Here is a 21,190-nt window from a genome sequence, read left to right on the forward strand (position 1 = left end):
CCCATCAGATGTAAAAGTTTAAACTCAACAGTGTACGTCTCTGTTTCTCTTCACGTCTCCAGCAGTGTCAAAAGTGTCCCTAAAAGTGCCCCACACCAGTAAATAAAACCAAAGTTCACACGATCGGCCCAAAACTTAACAAGACTTTTAATTGGCTAAACCAAATCAGGCCACTATTTCACATATCAACGCAATAGGTCAAACTAATTAAGTAGACTGTACAACAAAGAATTCAAACCAACAGTGCCTCTTAAATAATTGACAGGTTTCTTTCTTTGAAGTTTAAACATGAAAGCCAACATTTGTTTCATGCAATGCAAAACAACATAGTAGAAGGTAGTGTTTCTAATACATGGTTTTAACAGGGTTTTAAATTTTTTATATGTTAAGTGTTAAGCTAATATTGGTGATTTACCACCACATGCAGTCCTGGAGTGTTGAACCAAACCTTTTCTGTCATTCATTTATTGTGTTTAGTAGATGGTGGTGAAATTGTTTGAAGACATTCACAAACAAGACAATTTGAAGAAGACAATGCTCTGATCATGGCTGATCTGCTACTGGATCCTGGACTTCCTGACGGGCCGCCCTCAGCTGGTGTGGATGGGCCCTCAACATGGGGGGCCCTCATGGGTGTGTGCTTAGTCCCCTTCTGTACTCCATGTTCACCCACGATTGCATGGCCACGTACGACTCCAACACCATCAAATTTTCTGACGACACAGCGGTGGTAAGTCTGATCACAGACGGCAGTGACAGCCTACAGGGAGACCTGGCAGTGGGGTGCCCGGACAACAACTTCTCCCTCAACGTCAGTAAGACCAAGGAGCTGATCGTGGACTACAGGAAACAGGCGGGCAAGCAAGCCCCCATCCACATCGAGGGGGCTGTAGTGGAGCGGGTCGAGAGCTTCACGTTCCTTTGTGTCCACATCACTAAGGACTTAACGTGGTCCACACACACCCACACAATTGTGAAGAGAGCGTGACAGTTTCAGGAGGCTGAACAGATTTGGCATGACTCAAAAAGTTCTACAGCTGCACCATTGAGAGCATCTTGACTGGCTGCATCACTGCTTGGTATGGCAACTGCACCTCCCTCAACCGCAAAGTGCTACAGAGATTTTGTTGAGAGAATGCCAAGAGTGTACAAAGCTGTCAAAGTGTGGCTACTTAGATTCTTCAAACATATAAAATATATTTTGATTTGTTTAACACTTTTTTGGTTACTACATAATTCCATATGTGTTATTTCATAGTTTTGATGTCTTCACTATTATTCTACAATGTAGAAAATGTATGTAGAATGTAGAAAATAGTAAAAATAAAGAAAAACCCTTGAAAGAGTAGGCGTCTCCAAATTTTTGACTGGTACTGTATCTATTTATATATATATATATATGTGTGTGTGTGTGTATATATATATATATATATATATATGTGTTTATATATACAGTGCCTTGCGAAAGTATTCGGCCCCCTTGAACTTTGCGACCTTTTGCCACATTTCAGGCTTCAAACATAAAGATATAAAACTGTATTTTTTTGTGAAGAATCAACAACAAGTGGGACACAATCATGAAGTAGAACGACATTTATTGGATATTTCAAACTTTTTTAACAATTCAAAAACTTAAAAATTGGGCGTGCAAAATTATTCAGCCCCTTTACTTTCAGTGCAGCAAACTCTCTCCAGAAGTTCAGTGATTATCTCTGAATGATCCAATGTTGACCTAAATGACTAATGATGATAAATACAATTCACCTGTGTGTAATCAAGTCTCCGTATAAATGCACCTGCACTGTGATAGTCTCAGAGGTCCGTTAAAAGCGCAGAGCGCATCATGAAGAACAAGGAACACACCAGGTAGGTCCGAGATACTGTTGTGAAGAAGTTTAAAGACGGATTTGGATACAAAAAGATTTCCCAAGCTTTAAACATCCCAAGGAGCACTGTGCAAGCGATAATATTGAAATGGAAGGAGTATCAGACCACTGCAAATCTACCAAGACCTGGCCGTCCCTCTAAACTTTCAGCTCATACAAGGAGAAGACTGATCAGAGATGCAGCCAAGAGGCCCATGATCACTCTGGATGAACTGCAGAGATCTACAGCTGAGGTGGGAGACTCTGTCCATAGGACAACAATCAGTCGTATATTGCACAAATCTGGCCTTTATGGAAGAGTGGCAAGAAGAAAGCCATTTCTTAAAGATATCCATAAAAAGTGTCGTTTAAAGTTTGCCACAAGCCACCTGGGAGACACACCAAACATGTGGAAGAAGGTGCTCTGGTCAGATGAAACCAAAATTGAACTTTTTGGCAACAATGCAAAACGTTATGTTTGGCGTAAAAGCAACACAGCTCATCACCCTGACCACACCATCCCCACTGTCAAACATGGTGGTGGCAGCATCATGGTTTGGGCCTGCTTTTCTTCAGCAGGGACAGGGAAGATGGTTAAAATTGATGGGAAGATGGATGGAGCCAAATACAGGACCATTCTGGAAGAAAACCTGATGGAGTCTGCAAAAGACCTGAGACTGGGACGGAGATTTGTCTTCCAACAAGACAATGATCCAAAACATAAAGCAAAATCTACAATGGAATGGTTCAAAAATGAACATATCCAGGTGTTAGAATGGCCAAGTCAAAGTCCAGACCTGAATCCAATCGAGAATCTGTGGAAAGAACTGCTGGAGAAAACTGCTGTTCACAAATGCTCTCCATCCAACCTCACTGAGTTCGAGCTGTTTTGCAAGGAGTAATGGGAAAAAATTTCAGTCTCTCGATGTGCAAAACTGATAGAGACATACCCCAAGCGATTTACAGCTGTAATCGCAGCAACAGGTGGCACTACAAAGTATTAACTGAAGGGGGCTGAATAATTTTGCACGCCCAATTTTTCAGTTTTTGATTTGTTAAAAAAGTTTGAAATATCCAATAAATGTCGTTCCACTTCATGATTGTGTCCCACTTGTTGTTGATTCTTCACAAAAAAATACAGTTTTATATCTTTATGTTTGAAGGCTGAAATGTGGCAAAAGGTCGCAAAGTTCAAGGGGGCCGAATACTTTCGCAAGGCACTGTATATAATGTTTCATGTGCTGAAATAAAAGATCCCAGACATTTTCTATACACACAACTTTTTTTCCCCTCACATTTTGTGCACAAATTTGTTTATATCCCTTTTAGCGAGCATCTCTATTTTGCCAAGATAATCCATCTGACAGGTGTGGCATTTCGAGAAGCTGATTAAACAGCATGATCATTACACAGGTGCACCTTGTGCTGGAGACAATACAAGGCCATTCTAAAATGTGCAGTTTTGTCACACAACACAATGCCACAGATCTCTCAAGTTTTGAGGGAGCGTGCAACTGCCATGCTGACTGCAGGAATGTCCACCAGAACTGTTGTCATAGAATGTAATGTTAATTTTTCTTCCATAAGCTGCCTCCAACATCGTTTTAGAGAATCGAGAAATCGAACAGCTGATCAAGCTCTCATGTGACCGAATGCTGCAGACAACGCATTCACGGATCACTATGGAGGAGTTTTGGTTCCTGACTCAAAGGGAATACTGTGCCGTCTCCCTCCGAGCATTAAAACACACGGCACTCTGATTCAGCTCTCTCGTCTGCATTAAAAACAAATATCGATCGAAGTTGGATGTGACAGGGGAGATGAGGTGCGCACTGTCGATCACGACCCCTGACTTTGAGAAGCTCCGATGCGACATGCACACCCATCTCATTACTGGTGGTGAGATAAATAGATTAAGTCAGACTAATTTGCAATTGACTGTTATATAATTTTCAGATATCAAAATGGGGTCGCGGGCCAAAAAGGTTTGGGAACCAGTCCGCTAATCCCTACCCTCTGACCCCAAACCCTACCTTCTGACCCCTTCCCCTAAACCCTGCCCTCTGACCCCTAAAACCTACCCTCTGCCACCTAAACCCTACACTCTGCCCCCTAAACTCTACCCTCTGTCCCATAAATCCTACACTCTGTCCCCTAAACCCTACCCTCTGTCCCCTAACCCTACTCTCTGACCCCTTCCGCTACCCTCTGACCCCTTCCCCTACCCCTAAACCCTACCCTCTGCCCCCTCCCCTAACTCTGAGGATCTTGCAAAGCTCTACAAGTATTGAATAAATCAAAATCAATATGGATACAGATAAACTATTACTGCAAAACAGTAACCTTGCTCTCTGATAGGCTGGGTGAAATCAAGGATACCGCTCCCATCACTCACTCCATTGTATAAGCTGCTTATGGTGTATAAGGGCTTATGGTGTTGGAGCTGGGGGATAGGATGTAAGGTGTTGAGGGTAGGAGGTAGGGGATCAGTGAGGGTGTTCAGTCTGTGTTTGCATGTGTGTGTTTAGTTTAGTCTGATGTGTCAAAACCATGGACCACGAGCCACATTAAAGCTGGCAAGAGGCCCTGAAGTCTGAATATACTGTACACTGCATTCCCCTGGACTTTTTCCACATTTTGTTACATTACAGCCTTATTCTAAGCGGTGTGGTCAGCATGTTATTCTAAAATAGATACATTTTTTAAAATACTAATCCTTCTACACACTATACTCCATAATGACAAAGCTAAAACAGCTTTTTTGATTTTTTTTCCCCTTCAAATTTCTTATAAATAAAATATATTACATTTACATAAGTTTACTTTCTGAATGTACTGTGTTTATGTCTAAAGGGAAGAATGTGGAACGTTCCATTACACTACTCTCCTACATGCATTCACACACTGTCTTCTGTCCTCCTCCTCCATTCTCTTCTCCCTACATCCCTCTATATCATCCTACTCTCTTCCCCACTCTCCATGCACCCGTATTGTTCCGGGGCTGGAGGGCTGTGTGTGTATGTTGTGGTCAAGGACCCCAGATCATTTGGTCCTTATATAATAACACATTTACAAACCTTTCATAAGGTAATGGATGAGGGAGAGAAAGAGCGAGAGAAGAAGAGGTAGATAGAGAGGGAGTGAGAGAAAGAGGTAGAGAGAGAAAGAGAGGTAGATAAAGAGAGAGAGAAAGAGGTAGAGAGAGAGAAAGAGGTAGAGAGAGAAAGAGAGGTACATAGAGAGAAAAAGAGGTAGATAGAGAGAGAAAGAGAGGTTGATAGAGAAAGAAAGAGAGGGAGTGAGAGAAAGAGGTAGAGAAAGAGAAGATAAAGAGAGAGAGAAAGAGGGAAGTAAGAAAGGTAGAGAGAGAGAGAAAGAAAGCGGTAGATAGAGAGGGGGAGGGAGGGAGCGAGAGAAAGAGGTAGAGAGAGAAAGAGGGGGAGGGAGTGAGAGAAAGAGGTAGAAAGAGAAAGAGAGGTACCGGTACATAGAGAGAGAAAGAAAGAGAGGTAGATAGAGAGAGGGGGAGGGAGGGAGCGAGAGAGAGGTAGAGAGAAAGTGGGGGAGGGAGCGAGAGAAAGAGGTAGAGAGAGAGAAAGAGAGGTAGATAGAGAGAGAGAGGTAGATAGAGATATGGAGAGAGAGAAATTAAAGGGTCCACAGTGATGAAAGCAAAACTGCACTGTCAACCTTCACCATAAGGGAGAGAAGAAACGAGAGATGGAGATGGGAGAGAGAGAGGCAGGTCAGGTAGTGATTGAGTGAGAACGTGGAGGAGAGAAAGAGAGAGAATGGGTTAGAGGGAGAGATAAAGAAATTGAGTGTTTTGCAGGAAATGTATCAAAATAACTGCACTTATTTTAATATTTTAGAATAGAAATCAGGGTAACTTCACTTGGGTAATATTTTATTGACTCGTTAGATCTTCAAAACTATTTTTCATAATAATTGTCCGCTTTATGTTCTTCAAAGAACTGCAACAATAAAAATAAAAGTAAAATACGGTATAAAATGTATAAAATTAAAAGGCTAAACAAACACTTTTATGAACAATACCACAGCTCAATGCTTTTTCTTTACTTCAGATATAGAGCATAGAGGAGAGAGAGGAGAGAGGGAGGAGAGAGAGAGGAGAGAGGAGGGAGGAGAGGGAGAGAGAGGAGGAGAGGGAAGAGAGAGAGAGAGAGGAGAGGAGGGGAGGAGGAGGGAGAGAGGTGGAGAGAGGGAGAGAGAGGGGAGAGAGAGAAGAGAGAGAGAGAGAGAGAGAGGGGGAGGGAGAGGAGAGGCGGAGGGAGAGGCGGAGAGAGAGAGGAGGAGAGAGAGGGAGAGAGAGGAGGGAGAGGTGGGAGGAGAGAGGGAGAGGGAGAGAGAGAGGAGCGAGAGAGAGAGAGGAGAAGAGAGAGGAGGAGAGAGGAGGTGAGGGGGAGAGAGGGAGAGGAGAGGAGAGAGAGAGAGGGAGAGAGCGGATGAGAGGGAGAGAGGGAGAGAAGAGAGAGGAGAGAGAGAGAGGGAGGGGGAGAGGAGGGAGAGAGAGAGGAGAGAGAGAGGAGGGAGGAGCGGGAGGAGATGGAGAGAGAGAGAGAGAGAGCGGGAGAGGAGAGAGAGAGGAGGAGGAGAGGGGAGAGAGGAGAGAGAGAGGGAGAGAGATGAGAGGAGAGAGAGAGAGAGAGAGAGATGGAGGAATGTAGTGTTGGAGGAAGGGAGAGAAAAAGAAAGAGCTATGTTGGGAGAGAGAGCGAGATGGAGGAAAGCGAGAGTAATGGAGGGAGAGGGAGAAAGGACAGCATAAGGACAGTCATAAGAAAAGAAGGAAGGAGACAAAGTGGTGCAACTTAAGTTAACATCATGCTAATCATATTCATGAGCGAGACTCAAACATCGACTTTACAGCTGAGAAATGTGTGTGTGCATAAACGTGTGTGTGTGTGCATGTGTTAAAGCCACACAGAGTCAGTGATGAATTAAAATGGAAGTGTGATGCATTGCAGTAGTCATAACTAACCTCTGTACTGAGACAGGAGAGAACAGCAGAACCAGATATATAGAACAGGTCTAGAACCCAACATAGAAGAGGACTAGAATCCATAAAAACCTCACAAAAGAAATGGGCGAAAAATATTTTGACGAATACGCGTCCCAAGATAACCGAAATGCAGCACGACACAAGTCTAGCACAAAAGCACTATACAAGCTAACATCAAATGAATTACTACATCAGCCAGGTACTTCTTGCAACGATGTGATAGATTTCACTTTTGCTAATTAGCAAATCAAAAATCACATCTGTAAGCAGATGTGTTTCTTTAGATTAATGTGATACCTGTTACTGTAATCTTCCATCTCTCTGCACCTTACAGGCTTGCTGCCCTATGCACATAGACATGGAACACTGGTCACTTTAATAATGTTTACATACTGTTTTACTCATTTCATATGTATATACTGTATTCTAGTCAAGGCCATCCTATTTAACTAATTTTGTACATATAATATTCTTCAGATATATTTAATATTCTATCCATATTCTGTCTGTAATGTATATACATCCAATCACACAGTTTGAACACATCTACTCATTCAAGGGTTTTTCTTATTTATAAAAAAAAAATTTTACTATATTCAACATTGTAGAATAACAGTGAACATATCCAAACTATGAAATAACACATATGGAATCATGTAGTAACCAGAAAAGTGTTAAACAAATAAAAATAAATGTTATATTTGAGATTCTTCAAAGTAGCCTCCCTTTGCCTTGATGACAGTTTTGCACACTCTTGGCATTCTCTCAAACAGCTTCAAGAGATAGTCTCCTGGAATGCATTTCCAACAGTCTTGAAGGAGTTCCCACATATGCTGAGCACTTGCTGGCTGCTTTTACTTCACTCTGCGGTCCAACTCATCCCAAACCATCTCAATTGGGTTGAGGTCGGGTGATTGTGGAGGCCAGGTCATCTGATGCAGCCCTCCATCACACTCCTTCTTGGTCAAATAGCCCTTACACAGCCTGGAGGTGTGTTTTGGTTTATTGTCCTGTTGAAAAACAAATTATAGTCCCACTAAGCAGAAACCAGATGGGATGGTGTATTGCTGCAGAATGCTGTGAAAGCCATGCTGGTTAAGTGTGCCTTGAATTCTAAATAAATCACTGACAGTGTCACCAGCAAAGCACCCACACACCATCACACCTCCTCCTCCATGCTTCACGGTGGGAACCACACATGGGGACATCATCTGTTCACCTACTCTGCGTCTCACAAAGACACAGCGGTTGGAACCAAAAATCGCAAATTTGGACTCAGAACAAAGGACAGATTTCCACCGGTCTAACGTCCATTGCTCGTGATTCGTGGCCCAAGCAAGTCTTGTCTTCATATTGGTGTCCTTTAGTAGTGTTTTTTTTGCAGCAAGGCCTGATTCATGCAGTCTCCTCTGAACAGTTGATGTTGAGATGTGTCTGTTACTTGAACTCCGTGAAGCATTTATTTGTGCTGCAATCTGAGGTGCAGTTAACTCTAATGAACATATCCTCTGCAGCAGACAACTCTGGGTCTTCCTTTCCTGTGGCGATCCTCATGAGAGACAGTTTCATCCTAGCACTTGATGGTTTTTTGCGACTGCACTGAAATTTCCAGGATTGACTGACCTTCATGTCTTAAAGTAATGATGGACTGTAATTTCTCTTTGCTTATTTGAGCTGTTCTTTCTATAATATGGACTTGGTATTTTACCAAATAGGGCTATCTTCAGTATACCACCACTATCTTGTCACAACACAACTGATTGGCTCAAACGCATTAAGAAGGAAAATATTCCTCAAATGAACTTTTAACAAGGCACACCTGTTAATTGAAATGCATTCCAGGAGACCTCAGGAGACCTCATGAAGCTGGTTGACAGAATGCCAAGAGTGTGCAAAGCTGTCATCAAGGCAAAGGGTGGCTACTTTGAAGAATCTCAAAAATAAAATATATTTTAATTTGTTTAACACTATTTTGGTTACTACATGATTCCATGTGTTATTTTATAGTTTTTATTCTACAATGTAGAAAATATAAAAACATATAGAAAACCCTTGAATGAGTAGGTGTGTCCAAACTTTTGACTGGTACTATATATATATATATATATACTCCGGATTCCAACATTGCTCGTCCTAATATTACTATATTTCCTAATTACATTCTTTTACTTTTTAAATGTGCATTGTTGTGTATTGTTAGATATTACTGCACTATTGGAGCTAGGAACGAAGCATTTCGCTACACTCGCAATAACATCTGCTAAATATGTGTATGTGACCAATAACATCTGCTAAATATGTGTATGTGACCAATAAAATGTGATTTGATTTGATCAAACTGGTATAACTAAAGACAGCCTTTCAATACCATTAGAACCCAAGTTGATTCAACATTTTCCATCTAATCAAAAGGGAACTGTTTCCTCAGCTGACCTCTACTCATATGCCAATCAAACTACAGACCTGTCAATCAAACTACAGCCACCCTTTTAAGTTGTCAATTAAAAGTGAGCCAATTAAAAGTCTGTTCCACACTTGCACTCCTGAACAATGCCAACCTCTTCCTATAGCCTCATCTCCTCTTTATCGCTCTGTCTCTCCGCCTCTCCGTCTCTCCTCTAAAGCCTTATCTCTCCCTCTCTTTGTCTGGCAGTGATGCATGCTGCCTTCCAGCACAGATGGATAATGAAAGGGAGAGCGAGTGAGAGACAGATAAAGAAAGGGAGAGAGAGAAAAGAAAAGGGAATGAGAGAGAGATGAACTGAAGGAGGAAGATGTGATCATGCTGAAGGAGTAAAATCAGTACCTGATCAGCTGAACAATGCCAACGAGCGTCCATGCCTGCCTGACTGCCTAGCTCACACATCACATCACACACACACACACGGTTTACACACACTGCTCTGCCACTGTCTTCAGAAACACACACACATCGGTTAGCAGCAGCTCTGTCAGCGTGGAGAAACGAGGAGAGAATAGGAGATGTACTGATACACTAACTACCTATCACTGCTGACAGAGAGAGAGAGAGAGAGAGAGAGAGAGAGAGAGCAAGAGGAGACAGAGCGAGAGAGGGGGGGGGTCTGAGGTTGCTATAGTTGGTTCTACCCATAAAACACACGCACACACACACACGTACACGCACGCACACAAGCATACACACACACACACACAGAAAAACATCCAAACTAAATTGAGCAGAGTGAGACAGAGTTGACACTCTTCAACATTATTAATAATTCAGACTCATAGGAGGGACTCTCACTAAATTCAGGAAGAAAACACACACACACTGCACCATATCAAGCATACATATGACCTAATTCCTATCTTGGTATACCACCGGCTGCACACACACACACACACACACACACACACACACACACACACACACACACACACACACACACACACACACACACACACACACACACACACACACACACACACACACACACACACACACACACATCTGAGGTGTAAAGAGCAACACTGTCGGTGAATCTCAAACCACCGCCTCGCCCCTACCAACTCGCTCTGAGGGCCCTCCGGTGTCACGTGTTGCTCAGAGTGACTTCCAGAGAGTGGAGAGGGGATCAGTAAACCCATCAACGTCGGGACACACTGGTGCTTTGAATGATGCAATTCATGTTCCACTTTTAAATAATAAAATGAGCATGAAATTCTATTGCACAAATCCCCCCAGATGTAAAGATTAGTAACAGTTAAACATTTCATTTGGGAGGTATTTCATCTGTTACATGTGTCAAGTCTCCAAATCCGACATAAACAAATGCATGTGACATATAATTAGGAACACCTCTCCGTTGTTTTGTAGGTAAGGGGATAGCACTTAGCTTTGAAGCCTGCAGCGTTGAAGAGGGTCTAATTAGCCACTACACCCTGTATCATTTTCACTGCTTCAGCATTTGGACACTTGTGCATATGGCGGAGGTGCACGTGAAAGCGCCAATGGAGGGCCGAAGGGCGAGGGGAAGGGAGTGATTTGGGATTCAGCCTGTGTCTCACTCAGTCACTTAAACCCTCCCTCCATCCATCCATCCATCCATCCATCCAGATCCATTATTGATGCCTGAGGCTCACAGCTCTGTATTCCATTATTTATGTCTGAGACAGCTGGCAGCCTATACCCAGAGGAGCTATACACTATGGAGCACAACAGAAAGAGAGAGAGGGTTCACTATCTCCATGGCAACTCGCATCATTGGATAAAAAAAAAATTCAGAGCATGGCAGAACATTTCATGACCCAGAATCCCTCTCCACACAGAGAGCCCGTTCATCATCATAACCTCCTGACTAGCCATAGCAGACAAGCGGTGGTCATAGCAGCTCATAGCAGGTTAACACAGCTCATTGCAGCACACATTTGAGTCCAAATCCATTTCTGACTCATAGTTACCTCTGCTGCAGAGGATAAGTTCATTAGAGTTAGCCTCTCTCAGACTCTCTCAAATAAATTCCTCACAGAGTTCAAGTAACAGAAACATCTCAACATCAACTATTCAGAGGAGAACACTACTAAAGGACACCAATAAGAAGAAGGGTCTTGCTTAGGTCAAGAAACACGAGCAATGGACATTAGACCGGTGGAAATCTGTCCTTTGGTCTGACGAGTCCAAATTGGGTATTTTTGGTTCCTACCGCCATGTCTTTGTGAGAGAGTAGGTGAACAGATGATCTCCCCATGTGTGGTTCCCACCGTGAAGCATGGAGAAGGAGGCGTGATGGTGTGGGGGTGCTTGGCTGGTGACACTGTCAGTGATTTATTTAGAATTCAAGGCACACTTAACCAGCATGGCTATCACAGCATTCTGCAGTGACACACCATCCCATCTGGTTTGCGCTTAGTGGGACTATCATTCGTTTTTCCACAGGACAATGACCCAACAAACCTCCAGGCTGTGTAAGGGCTATTTGACTAAGGAGGAGAGTGATGGAGTGCTGCATCAGATGACCTGGCCTCCACAATCACCCGACCTCAACCTAATTGAGATGGTTTGGGATGAGTTGGGCTGCAGATTGAAGTAAAAGCAGCCAACAAGTGCTCAGCAAATGTGGGAACTCCTTCAAGACTGTTGGAAAAGCATTCCAGGTGAAGCTAGTTGAGAGATACCAAGAGTGTGCAAAGCTGTCATCAATGCAAAGAAGAATCTAAAATCGAAAATATATTTTGATTTCTTTAACACTTTTTTGGTTACTACATGATTCCATATGTGTTATTTCATAGTTTTGATGTCTTCACTATTATTCTACAATGTAGAAAATAAAAAAAATTAAGAAAAACCCTTGAATGAGATGTGTGTCCAAACTTTTGACTGGTACTGTATGTAAATGAGATATTTCTGTATTTCATTTTCAATACATTTCTAAAAAGATGTTTTCACTTTGTCATTATGGGTTATTGTGTGTAGATGGGTGAGCATGAAAAACAATTTAATTCATTTTGAATTCAGGCTGTAACGCAACAAAATGTAACACAAAAATAAGTCAAGGGGTATGAATACTTTCTGAAGGCACTGTATATGGTATCTATTTGGGGCTCCCGAGTGACGCAGCGGTCTTAGGCACTGCAGCTCAGTGCTAGAGGCGTCACACTACAGACCCTGGTTCGATTCCAGGCTGTATCACAACCGGCCGTGATTGGGAGTCCCATAGAGCGGTGAACAATTGGCCCAGCGTTGTTAGGGTTTGACTAGGGTAGGCCACTGTAAATAAGAATTTATTTCCCGAACTGACTTGCCTTGTTAAATAAAGGTGAAATAATTGTTTTATAAAAATCTATGTGTGAGGTTACGAATAGCTAAGTTATCCTGTTTATGCCTTAGATAGCGTCATAGTTCGTTTCCTACCTGCTGCGTAGTTCCTCCTCCTTGCTTCTTATTTGTGGCGGTTGTCGTGGTGATGTCGCCGGCATTGGAGGCGGGATCTAATCGGTTGCCCCCGGCAGCAGCGCTGGATTGGGGAGTGATGGAGGAGGAGGGCATGTCCCCAACCAATCGTGTGCTGCCCTCCAGGCGGATGTGGGCGTGTCCCTCGGCGGCCATGTTGAGTATCTTCAGTCCGTTGTAGTAGAGACCGGCCATCTGACCCTGGAACTGACCTGCTTCCTTTCCTCTTCCTACCGTCACCGTCGTCTGGCTGTTGAAGATGGTCAGCTGGCGGCCTGGACACACACACGCATACATAGGCGTCGTCGTGTGATGATAATACACACATTAAGCATGATGTTAATGAGTTGTAAGCATGGTGTTAGGTTGTTGTAAGCATGGTGTTAGGTTGTTGTAAGCATGGTGTTAGGTTGTTGTAAGCATGGTGTTAGGTTGTTGTAAGCATGGTGTTAGGTTGTTGTAAGCATGGTGTTAGGTTGTTGTACGCATGGTGTTAGGTTGTTGTAAGCATGGTGTTAGGGTGTTGTAAGCATGGTGTAGGGTGTTGTAAGCATGGTGTTAGGGTGTTGTAAGCATGGTATTAGGTTGTTGTAAGCATGGTGTTAGGTTGTTGTAAGCATGGTGTTAGGTTGTTGTAAGCATGGTGTTAATGAGTTGTAAGCATGGTGTTAATGAGTTGTAAGCATGGTGTTAGGTTGTTGTAAGCATGGTGTTAGGTTGTTGTAAGCATGGTGTTAGGTTGTTGTAAGCATGGTGTTAGGTTGTTGTAAGCATGGTGTTATTGTGTTGTAAGCATGGTGTTAGGGTGTTGTAAGCATGGTGTTAGGTTGTTGTAAGCATGGTGTTATTGTGTTGTAAGCATGGTGTTAGGGTGTTGTAAGCATGGTGTTAGGTTGTTGTAAGCATGGTGTTAGGTTGTTGTAAGCATGGTGTTAGGGTGTTGTAAGCATGGTGTTAGGGTGTTGTAAGCATGGTGTTAGGGTGTTGTAAGCATGGTGTTAGGTTGTTGTAAGCATGGTGTTAGGGTGTTGTAAGCATGGTGTTAGGTTGTTGTAAGGATGGTGTAGGGTGTTGTAAGCATGGTGTTAGGTTGTTGTAAGCATGGTGTTAGGTTGTTGTAAGCATGGTGTTAGGTTGTTGTAAGCATGGTGTTAGGTTGTTGTAAGCATGGTGTTAGGGTGTTGTAAGCATGGTGTTAGGTTGTTGTAAGCATGGTGTAGGGTGTTGTAAGCATGGTGTTAGGTTGTTGTAAGCATGGTGTTAGGGTGTTGTAAGCATGGTGTTAGGTTGTTGTAAGCATGGTGTAGGGTGTTGTAAGCATGGTGTTAGGTTGTTGTAAGCATGGTGTTAGGTTGTTGTAAGCATGGTGTTAGGTTGTTGTAAGAATGGTGTTAGGTTGTTGTAAGCATGGTGTTAGGGTGTTGTAAGCATGGTGTTAGGTTGTTGTAAGCATGGTGTAGGGTGTTGTAAGCATGGTGTTAGGTTGTTGTAAGCATGGTGTTAGGTTGTTGTAAGCATGGTATTAGGTTGTTGTAAGCATGGTGTTAGGGTGTTGTAAGCATGGTTTTATGGTGTTGTAAGCATGGTGTAGGGTGTTGTAAGCATGGTGTTAGGTTGTTGTAAGCATGGTGTAGGGTGTTGTAAGCATGGTGTTAGGGTGTTGTAAGGATGTTAGCATGTCATAAGCGTGTTGTTAGCAGGGTATAAGCATGTTGTAAGCATGTTGTAAGTCTGTTGTTAGCATGATGTAAGCATGTTGTAAGCATGTTGTTAGCATGTTGTACGTATGTTGTAAGCATGGTGTTAGGTTGTTGTAAGCATGGTGTTAGGGTGTTGTAAGCATGGTGTTAGGGTGTTGTAAGCATGGTGTTAGGGTGTTGTAAGCATGGTGTTAGGGTGTTGTAAGCATGGTGTTAGGGTGTTGTAAGCATGGTGTTAGGTTGTTGTAAGCATGGTGTTAATGAGTTGTAAGCATGGTGTTAGGTTGTTGTAAGCATGGAGTTATGTTGTTGTAAGCATGGTGTTAGGTTGTTGTAAGCATGGTGTTAGGGTGTTGTAAGCATGGTGTTAGGTTGTTGTAAGCATGGTGTTAAGTTGTTGTAAGCATGGTGTTAGGTTGTTGTAAGCATGGCGTTAGGTTGTTGTAAGCATGGTGTTAGGGTGTTGTAAGCATGGTGTTAGGTTGTTGTAAGCATGGTGTTAAGTTGTTGTAAGCATGGTGTTAGGTTGTTGTAAGCATGGCGTTAGGGTGTTGTAAGCATGGTGTTAGGGTGTTGTAAGCATGGTGTTAGGTTGTTGTAAGCATGGTGTTAGGGTGTTGTAAGCATGGTGTTAGGTTAGAGTCATCATGTTGACATATCGAATGATTATCCTCAAATATGGTTATTACAGCCTTAAGAAGCCCAATGAAGGAAGCATTATGAAGACATATGAAGCTCTATGAAGCACACACAGGTCATAGCTTTGTCTCTGGTCACAGTTAAAGGGAGTTCAGGCATTTAAAAGAGCTCTGCTGAGGGTTAAGAGGTCAATTTGAAACAAAACAGTGCATTGAACATCTCTCAAGTCATACATGTAATATCTAGTTCTGAACTTTACTTTGACTATACAGATTATGATGTTCAACATTGATATATGCTTTAGTGAACACTTTAAATGTTTACAATTGGAGAAACAATATTATGAAAAATCTTAAACAAGTACATTTTTATCTGTATTAGTTTCACATTTATTCAGATGAATCTTCCCATTGTCCGTTTAACCTGGTATTATTACCGCTTTATCTACAGTTTACAGTAAATTGCTGTATTACAGAACAGTACAGTTACACTACAGTTTACACAGTCTGACAATATTATACTCTAACAGTTACTATAACGTTTAAACTTAGTTATGGATTTATCATTTTAGATGTTAGTTGATGGTCACAGTTTCAACTTCCTTCAGGTTGACTTTTAGCTGAAAGTTTAAAGGCATTTTAATGAATGTTTTTACCTTTGTCGAGTAGCCAATCGTCAACTATTCGACCGAGCCGATAGGGGATTCTCTGTCTAGCGATGGCCAGGCGCTCGTTATCAATGTTGCCTTTAATTTAAAGATGAAAACACAGTAATTACACCTGGCACAGGAGCTGGACAACAAAATAAACAGCCTTGAAGAGAAAGTCAAAGTCCTGACCAAGGTCCTGTCGGTCCGAACATTGTTGCTGTTGTCATTAACTTCCATAAGAGTTACGTTCATGAGCAGCAACCAGCAAGCAGACATCGACTTTCTGTTCTTGGACTTTGATTTAAAGAGACATTTAAACAGTTACTTAACATCTGACAGACAGGAGACAGCTCTGACTGGGTTTAGAGAGTTTGATGAAACAAGAGAATAATAATGATAATCACTGTTAAAGCTAACAGATCAACCTTCATACACCTCTGTCTAGTGTTTAGCCTTTTAGCTAACAGATCAACCCTCATACACCTCTGTCTAGTGTTTAGCCTTTTAGTTAACAGATCAACCCCCATACACCTCTGTCTAGTGTTTAGCCTTTTAGCTAACAGATCAACCTTCATACACCTCTGTCTAGTGTTTAGCCTTTTAGCTAACAGATCAACCCCCGTACACCTCTGTCTAGTGTTTAGCCTTTTAGCTAACAGATCAACCCTCATACACCTGTCTAGTGTTTAGCCTTTTAGCTAACAGATCAACCCTCATACACCTGTCTAGTGTTTAGCCTTTTAGCTAACAGATCAACCCCCATACACCTCTGTCTAGTGTTTAGCCTTTTAGCTAACATATCAACCCCCATACACCTCTGTCTAGTTTTTAGCCTTTTAGCTAACAGATCAACCCCCATACACCTCTGTCTAGTGTTTAGCCTTTTAGCTAACAGATCAACCCCCATACACCTATGTCTAGTGTTTAGCCTTTTAGCTAACAGATCAACCCTCATACACCTCTGTCTAGTGTTTAGCCTTTTAGTTAACAGATCAACCCCCATACACCTATGTCTAGTGTTTAGCCTTTTAGCTAACAGCTCAACCCTCATACACCTATGTCTAGTGTTTAGCCTTTTAGTTAACAGATCAACCCCCATACACCTCTGTCTAGTGTTTAGCCTTTTAGCTAACAGCTCAACCCTCATACACCTACGTCTAGTGTTTAGCCTTTTAGCTAACAGATCAACCCTCATATACCTCTGTCTAGTGTTTAGCCTTTTAGCTAACAGATCAACCCTCATATTCCTCTGTCTAGTGTTTAGCCTTTTAGCTAACAGATCAACCCTCATACACCTCTGTCTAGTGTTTAGCCTTTTAGTTAACAGATCAACCCCCATACACCTCTGTCTAGTGTTTAGCCTTTTAGCTAACAGCTCAACCCTCATACACCTACGTCTAGTGTTTAGCCTTTTAGCTAACAGATCAACCCTCATATACCTCTGTCTAGTGTTTAGCCTTTTAGCTAACAGATCAACCCTCATATTCCTCTGTCTAGTGTTTAGCCTTTTAGCTAACAGATCGCTAAATAACTCCTGAAAATATATGATTAATACTTAAGATAACAACAACAATATAAAATGTTTAAAAACCCAATGCTAAAATAAATACAATCAGTTTTTCCTCTTCGTTTCCCCCCCAGTCTAGTTAATACATTTAAATGTTTATTGTGTTGCTGTTTGGCCAAATGCCCCAACGGCTATTATTATTTTCTTTTTTTAAATAAATCACAACTGCTATCTGTATTAAATGTTTACATGGTTCATTTACGTGTCACACTATTTAACATAGCAACATACATGTCCAGTCATGTCAGTACAGACTCCCTGGAGTCAAGGCAACAGCGGAAGTGTGACTACAAATTTCTTTTTTATGTTTAAACAGGGAAAACAACATCCTAAAATACACATTTGGTCTTCAGCAAGTCATAACACAAGTGGTAATAGTAACGTAGTATGATGTAGTATTAACATAAGCAACATCTTTACATTAATACTGATAGAAACAGTTACGATACATAGTCCACTTCCTTTAATTCAGGAAGAAGCCGAAGCCCTGTCATGTGATTGGCTGTGGTCGGTCCCTACCTGAGGGGTAGCGCTCTATGATTGGCAGGTCGTCCAGCTGCAGGGTTGCGTTGCCTCCGCTGCGGGTAAACCGAACTATGTGGTACTTCCCATCATTAACGGATTTAGCAGTCTCTTCAATGTTGATGTCATCTGTCCCCACGTTAAACACTACCCGAATATTTCCTTTATCCTGGGGAGAGAGAAATGGAGAGAGAAATGGAGAGACATAGAGACATAGAGAGAAATGGAGAGACATAGAGACAGAGAGAGAAATGGAGAGACATAGAGACAGAGACAGAGAGACATAGAGACAGAGAGAGAAATGGGGAGACAGAGACAGAGAGAGAAATGGAGAGACATAGAGACAGAGACAGAGAGACATAGAGACAGAGAGAGAAATGGAGAGACAGAGACAGAGAGAGAAATGGAGAGACAGAGAGAGAAATGGAGAGACATAGAGACAGAGAGAGAAATTGAGAGAAATGGAGAGAGAAATGGAGAGAAATGGAGAGACATAGAGACAGAGACAGAGAGACAGAGAGAGAAATGGAGAGAGAAATGGAGAGACAGAGACAGAGAGAGAAAGAGAGCAAAATAGCAAGAGAGAGAGAGAGAGAGGATAGGAAGAGAGAAAGGTTTATAGCTGGTAGTGTGGCAGAGTGCTGAGTTGAGGAGGACAGAGTGCAGTGATTCTGTAGAGGTCAGTGTAGTCTTTACTATCTGTAGCTGTAGGTAGTCTCCCAGTCCCGAGGCGCTGTCAACCCGTAGCAGAGTAGCGTGTTTCTGCTGTGTGCTGAAGCCCAGCGCCAGCCGGTCAGCCCGTGTGCTGGGGCGCTCGTTAGGAGGCCAGGTGTACACGATCACACCCCCGTCACGACCAAAGATATAAGTGGTCCCCGCTGTGGACAACAAATTGGCTCAAAAAGGAAGTAGTAAACAGGAAATAGGACATAGGAAATAACAAGTGACTCACCGTCATTGCAGAGCGGTCCCCCGAATGATGTCATACTGCAATCACAGCTAAATCCCTCCCACTGCTGTAAACACACGCCCTGACTGGCGCAGGAGTCTTCCTGACAGGTAGTACTGGGACCTGAAGAGCCAAAGAGACAAATCCTTCAGCTTCTTCACGAGAAAAGCTCATGTCAACCAGAGAATGCTTAAGGTAACAAAATAATCAGAATAAGCCCTTAAAAACTCTGGATAGGTCGACAACAGCCAAGGCAAAAACAATATTCATTCACATTTTAAGTGAACCAGTTCCTTTAAGAGTTGAGCCCTTTTGGATTGTTGAATTGTTATTACAATTCACTTCACATCCAGCAGCTGTCTGTCCATGAGGTTGGCCAGCCGTAGGCTAGATACAGGGAGGGAGGGGTCAAACAGAAGAGGGTGGGGTTAGAAGTAGGGGGTGGGATTAGAATCATGCTTCCAAGTGACAGAGGTGAAGAGGGTGTGTTCTAACTTAAACAGGAACGATGTCGCTGAGGGGAAGATGTCACTACAGTGGCATAGACAGGTCATGTCAGAACACACCACACACCCACGTACCTGCAAGAGTGTAACCGAGGTGGCTCGCGTGATGAGTCTTGCCTGAGACCTGAACACATGCATTGAGCCCTGAGCTACTGCCTAGCCCTAGACTTTAGCCCAGTGTGTTAACACAGTCTTGTGGTGTGCAGGAGACTCAGGTTCGAACCCAGTTGATCACAAGAATACACACAGACACGCACACACAGAGCGATCTACCTTGCAGGTCAGCTTTCGTCAATGCAACTTTTGTCAGCCAAAAAGAATGACAAGCAAAATATGTTAGATGGTTAGTAAAAAGAAAGCATAGAAATGCCTGTGATAAAACAAACAGGTAGAGAGAGAGAGAGAGAGAGAGAGAAGTGAGTGGGAAGAAAGAGAATAGAGAGAGAGAGAGGGGGAGGAAGAGAAGAGAGAGGGGAGAAAGAGAAGAGAGAGCAAGAGAGGGGGAAGAAAGAGAGAGAGAGAGAGAGAGAGAGAGAGAGAGAGAGAGAGAGAGAGAGAGAGAGAGAGAGAGAAAGAGAATAGAGAGAGAGAGAGAGAGGGGGAGAAAGAGAAGAGAGAGCAAGAGAGGGGGAAGAAAGAGAGAGAGAGAGAGGAGAGAGAGAGAGAGAGAGAGAGAGAGAGAGAGAGAGAGAGAGAAAGAGAATAGAGAAGAGAGAGGAGAGAGGGGGAGACAGAGAAGAGAGAGCAAAGAGAGGGGGAAGGAAAGAGAGAGAGAGAGAGAAGAAGAAGAGGGGGAGAGAGAGAGAGAGAGAGAGAGAGAGGGGGGAGAGGGAAGAGAGACGAAGAGAGAGAGAAGAAGAGAGAGAGAGAGAGAGAGAGAGAGAGAGAGAGAGAGAATAGAGAGAGAGAGAGAGGGGGGGGAGAAAGAGAAGAAGAGCAGAGAGGGGGAAGAAAGAGAGAGAGAGAGAGAGAGAGAGAGAAGAGAGAGAGAGAGAGAGAAGAGAGAGAGAGAGAGAGAAGAGAGGAGAGAGAGAAGGGGAGATGAGAGAGAGAGAGAGAGAGAGGAGAGGGGGAGAGAGAGAGAGAGAGAGAGAGAAGAGAGAGGGGGAGAGAGAGAGAGAGAGAGGAGATAAAATAATAATAAAAACAGAAATATAAATAATACAAATAAAACAGCTGTTAGCTGGAGAAGAGGTAGAATAAATAAAAACAGCTGTTAGCTGGAGAAAGAGGTAGAATAATAAAAAACAGCTGTTAGCTGGAGAAAGAGGTAGAATATAAAAACAGCTGTTAGCTGGAGAAAGAGGTAAGAACTAATAAACACAGCTGTTAGCTGGAGAAAGAGGTAGAATAATAAAAACAGCTGTTAGCTGGAGAAAGAGGTAGAATAATAAAACAGCTGTTAGCTGGAGAAAGAGGTAGAATAATAAAAACAGCTGTTAGCTGGAGAAAGAGTAGAATAATAAAACAGCTGTTAGCTGGAGAAAGAGGTAGAATACATAAAACAGCTGTTAGCTGGAGAAAGAGGTAGAATAATAAAAGACAGCTGTTAGCTGGAGAAAGAGGTAGAATAATAAAAACAGCTATTAGCTGGAGAAAAGAGGTAGAATAATAAAAACAGCTGTTAGCTGGAGAAAGAGGTAGAATAATAAAAACAGCTGTTAGCTGGAGAAAGAGGTAGAATAATAAAAACAGCTGTTAGCTGGAGAAAGAGGTAGAATAATAAAAACAGCTGTTAGCTGGAGAAAAGAGGTAGAATATAAAAACAGCTGTTAGCTGGAGAAAGAGGTAGAATAATAAAACAGCTGTTAGCTGGAGAAAGAGGTAGAATAATAAAAACAGCTGTTAGCTGGAGAAGA

The 21,190-nt window shown here is 42.5% G+C and overlaps 1 protein-coding gene across 14 annotated transcripts in view; it reads right to left on the reverse strand.

The window, feature by feature from the left end:
* Positions 1-12,600: 12,600 nt before the first annotated feature.
* Positions 12,601-21,190, reverse strand: part of LOC109865595 (neurexin-1a-like) — a 78,398-nt gene continuing 69,808 nt past the window's right edge. For 5 of the 14 annotated variants that reach the window (XM_031799589.1, XM_031799582.1, XM_031799593.1 and 2 more), the window contains 5 exons: positions 18,829-18,948; positions 18,573-18,754; positions 17,874-18,045; positions 15,794-15,883; positions 12,604-13,074 (listed from right to left, as the gene is read on the reverse strand). In XM_031799589.1, the coding sequence (XP_031655449.1) occupies positions 12,743-13,074; positions 15,794-15,883; positions 17,874-18,045; positions 18,573-18,754; positions 18,829-18,948 (896 nt within the window). In that variant the 3' untranslated portion in view covers positions 12,604-12,742. Of the gene's footprint in view, positions 13,075-15,793; positions 15,884-17,873; positions 18,046-18,572; positions 18,755-18,828; positions 18,949-21,190 lie in introns of all 14 variants that reach the window. The other 9 variants (XM_031799585.1, XM_031799579.1, XM_031799580.1 and 6 more) reach the window with 5 other exon arrangements.

Source organism: Oncorhynchus kisutch, linkage group LG20, assembly GCF_002021735.2.
Source record: "Oncorhynchus kisutch isolate 150728-3 linkage group LG20, Okis_V2, whole genome shotgun sequence".
Classification (NCBI taxonomy): Eukaryota; Metazoa; Chordata; class Actinopteri; order Salmoniformes; family Salmonidae; genus Oncorhynchus; species Oncorhynchus kisutch.